Here is a 4,463-nt window from a genome sequence, read left to right on the forward strand (position 1 = left end):
TATCCTATAGTGCCAAACCAGGACTCCCTCACTATACTATGTCGTTGTGAAGTGCTGTTGAATAGGTTCCAACTCATAGCGGTCAACTTCCTAAGTGCAGTTGGTGAATTTGAACCTCTGACCTTGTGGTTCTCAGTCCAGTGCTTACCTTACAGTGCCACACCTAAGTCTTCACTATACTATTGTTATTAAGTGTTATTTTTATTGTTATTGTTACTAAGTGCTGTTGTTATATTAAGTGCCATCTAGTCAACTCCAATTCATACCAACCCTTTGTAGGTTTTCCGAGGAGCGGCTGGTGACTTTGAACCACCGACATTGTGGTCTAGTACATTCTCTCACAGCACCACCTAAGAAAATTCATAGTAGCTTAATCTATTACTTAGAATATTGCACCCCTTACCCAGACTACTTTGTGTCAGCAATTTTTTTAATGTGGAAGAATAAATTATTACAATCTTTTTTCTCCATGGAATATCAGATTTCTGAAAAGAACTGACTCAAAGTAGTTTTGTAACCAAATTTAATATAAAAGCAATGAATGCATGTAAATAAAGTGTAAAGCCAAACTTTAGAAAGGAGCTACAAAGATTACAATGTAACATGGTACTATTTTTAAGATTAAACACAGATCCAGCATTCTGTTCTTTTGCAGTAGATTAGGCACAAGCAGCTCTGACTTCAAACAGTTTGCCCCAGCTGTAAATCTACATCTGGACAAGCAACAGACAAAGCAAGGTATGCATCAATTCTGTATATATATTTTTGTCAATGTGTGTTGAAACATGCTTACTCCACCCCCATCTTGTTCGACTTCAGTGTCTGAAGGAAATGAAGCCACAATGAGAACAAAGAGGACTGTAACCTTTTCCCGTCTTTCTCAGTATCTTCTTCACACAGAGCTACTCCTCCTTAGGTCTGCTCTAGTGTGACACCCTTGTTTGCTTGAGGGAAGAATGATGTACAGGAACTGCAATTGCAGACAAGTGACATCTAGCAGTCACAATCCACTGTAAATAGCAGATCTGTGTGAAACTCAAGCCAACACAATGGCATTATCACTGGAAGAATTTGTCCACTCGCTTGACCTCAGGACCCTCCCCAGGGTCCTTGAAATCCAGTCAGGTATCTATTTTGAAGGTAAGCATGCTGCTACTCCTTAGCTAACTAGAAAGTGCTTATAAAATATATAATCTTAGGAACGGAAACAGGACATTTTAATGAAGAATATGTTAATTCCGTTAAAAGAAAGATAATCATAAAACAAAAAGTAACTGATGAATGGTGAAGATCCAATAGTATCAGAGAAAGGAGACACTAGATAGGACTCCTAGGTGGACAAGGATTAGGAAATGAGTAAAGATTCTTGAGATTGTTGTAGGCCTTCCATGGCTCGAAATCAATGGTGAGTTATTTCTACGTTTTCTTTGAAATTGGCTGCAATTGAGTGAAGAGGTTTTTTTTTTTTTTTAAATATTATCCATTTCTGTGTTTCTAAATTATAAAAAATCAAATTTAGTTTTTTATAAACAGGAAGCAACAATCAATAGCAATGTTTGGAATGAAAAACCCTTTACCGCTTCTGAATGTTACTTATATCAGCACTTCTCTTGCTCATGCTGTTGTGACCTAACTTCTAATTCCATTAAATAATGACAATTTTGATTCAGAGGTACAAAATTCATGTTTATTATTTATGGGATAATTTTTTTAAATCTATGCTGAAAAGTCAGAATTTAATTTAGATTTTTAGATAATAAAGGCTTGAATTTTGGTATAATTTACTATGTTAACTCATGTAAATGAGCACTAAAGCCTCCAATGTATACCTAAAGTCTTCCAGCAGTTTGTTTGAATATATGCACAACAAAGAGTCATTTTATGCAAATGTATGTCTTTGGTCAAAAAGGAGCAGGATTGAGATGACAGTAGATTCCTGTCATGACAAACTTCTGGGAAAATAAAGAAGACAGGCTATCTTTACTATTCAAGGACAAAAAATGGAGTATGTATTTTATTATGCTATAAAAGAAAGCTTGACAGATGTCAGATCCAGTTCATGTATATACATACATACATACATATATACGTACAATTAGAAGTGAGAAATTGGTACAGACTATTGTTAGCTTACAATAGGGTTTTGTTTAATTCCCCAGTGAATTGATTGATTGGAATTAGATCATGTTTTGCCATGAGTACAATATTATGAAATGCCTATGTGTTTCTAAATAAATAATTTTAAAGATCAGGTGTCATGCAACAATTTTGACTCTTAGCAATTCCATGTGTGTCAGAGTAGAACTGTGTTCCATAGGGTTTTCAAGAGCTGATGTTTTGAAAGTTGGTCATCAGACCTTTGTTCCATGATACTCCTGTGTGGACTCAAACCTCTAGCCCTTCAGCTAGCAGCCAAGTGCATTAACCATTTGAATTACACAGTGGTTCCCTGTGTTCCTAAACTGTTCCTACTAATTGTTTGCCACATGGTTTGTGACTTTGAGTCTTTGCATAAAATGTTCCTCTTTATGTATAGGTTACAAAGATATTCTCTTAAGTGATTGTATATCAGCTTTATGGTTCTATGGTTTACATTTAGTTTTTAATACATTTGGAGGACACTTTGTCATGAAGTGTACAGGGAGCCAGTTTTAGTTTTCTCCATATAATAGACCTGATCTTCCAGTACCACCTTTTCCCCATGTTATGTTGTTATTTTTAAAGTATATTACATGGTCGTATTTCTATTGGTTCATCTCTGAAATACGGCTTCTATTACATTAGTCTTTGTTTTTTCTGTAATTGTTATAAATTCACTATTTCTATAACCATGCTCTAGAAAAGAAAATGCTGACATAGTCAATGTAAAAACCAATTGTTTTGTTTTTGCTTTTCTTTTTTGAAGTTAACTTACCTACCTTTTCATAGACCTTTAAAATAAGTTTGAAAATTATCTATTTATTCCTTCAGAAATGCAACTGGAATTTGCATTGAAATCTATAAATTTTACAGGCTAATTTGAGAAGAATTGACATCTCTATATAAAGTTTAAAAAAATAAAATAGTACATCTCTTTATGGATCCAAATGATCTTTTATCTTGGTGTGGTGCTGTTGGATAAGCCCTAAGACCTCAGGTCAGTTTGAATTGCAAGGTTGGCAGTTCAGACTCACCAGCTACTCTTCATAAACCCCATACAGGGTCACTATGAGTTAGAATTGACTCGACAGTACTTAACAACCACAGCGATGTAAAAATTCAATTAAGAGAGAAAAAAGGTATCTACCTCTATGAATTTTCACAAGAAAACAGTTCATGTAACCGCCACCCTGGCCAGAAAATCATAAGTGTTCTAGACATTGCATCTTATGCACTTTCTTAACCATTATCCACTATCTCCCTCCAAGGTATGCTTTTGTCCATTTATGAACTTTATATAAATGGAATGTTGCAGAATGTAGTTTCCTCTGGTTGGCATATATGTTCAAAATTTTGTTTACTAAATTAATCCATATGGTTCTAGATAGTTCATTCACTTTCAGTGTGTAAAATGTTTCATTGAATGACTATACCAAAATGTATCGATCCATTCTGCTGTTAACAAATATTTGGATTATTTCATCTTGGAGTTATCATCAGTAATGTTGATATGAACAATTTTGCATGTATGAGGGGACTTCGAAAAGTTGTTGGAAATTTTACATTGTCTTTTAATACCTTTTTCCACGAAGCCCCATCCTATGCATGCTCACATATGCATGCATTTCAGCTGAATGTATAACAGATTGAAATTGCCTTGTTATTTGGTACATGTGAAGTCCTGGTGTGGCGCTGTGGATTAAGGTGCTAGACTGCAAAGCCAGTGTGAACCAGAAGGTCGGTGATTCAAGTTCCCCAGTAGCTCCTTGGAAGCCTTACACAGGGTCACTATGAGTCGGAACCTCAGAGTCAGCAGTTTGAAACTACCAGCTGCTCCACAGGAGAAAGAGGAGGCTTTCTGCTCCTGTAAAGATTTACAGCCTTGGAAACCCTGTACAGGGTCGCTATGAGTTGGAACTGACTACACAGCACATAACAACAACAAAAATAACAACAAAAGATATAATCAACTTCCTAAAATGAGTTTATTCTTTTAGTAAGCTAAGTTGCTCTACTGGTATGAAGCAAAGGTTAGAAGTTCAGAATCTGCCTCCTGGCTAAGTTAAAAATGCAATACAATTCTAAAGTCAACTTAAATTTTTCAGGATTTCTTTTTCTGTGGCTAAAACAGACTTCATCATAACTCTGAAGGTAAATGTAATGATTAATTGAGCTATAGTACATAAAGTATTTAGCAAAATGTCTAGCCCATAGAAAGTACACAATAGCTCTTAGCTATATTTGTTATAATTTTAATCTATATAATATATTATAATTATTATATACTTTATTATTGTATATAATGAGGAAAATTGACCAACTGT

General features: G+C 34.8%; 1 protein-coding gene across 1 annotated transcript in view; it reads left to right on the forward strand.

The window, feature by feature from the left end:
• The first annotated feature begins 924 nt into the window (after positions 1-924).
• The window catches only part of THEMIS (thymocyte selection associated), a 315,826-nt gene continuing 312,287 nt past the window's right edge, over positions 925-4,463 (forward strand). Inside the window, exon 1 of the mRNA XM_006834728.1 lies at positions 925-1,140. Coding sequence (XP_006834791.1) covers positions 1,050-1,140 — 91 coding nt within the window. The 5' untranslated portion in view covers positions 925-1,049. The remainder of the gene's footprint in view (positions 1,141-4,463) is intronic.

The sequence above is a fragment of the Chrysochloris asiatica genome, unplaced genomic scaffold, assembly GCF_000296735.1.
Source record: "Chrysochloris asiatica unplaced genomic scaffold, ChrAsi1.0 scaffold00013, whole genome shotgun sequence".
NCBI classification, from domain to species: Eukaryota; Metazoa; Chordata; class Mammalia; order Afrosoricida; family Chrysochloridae; genus Chrysochloris; species Chrysochloris asiatica.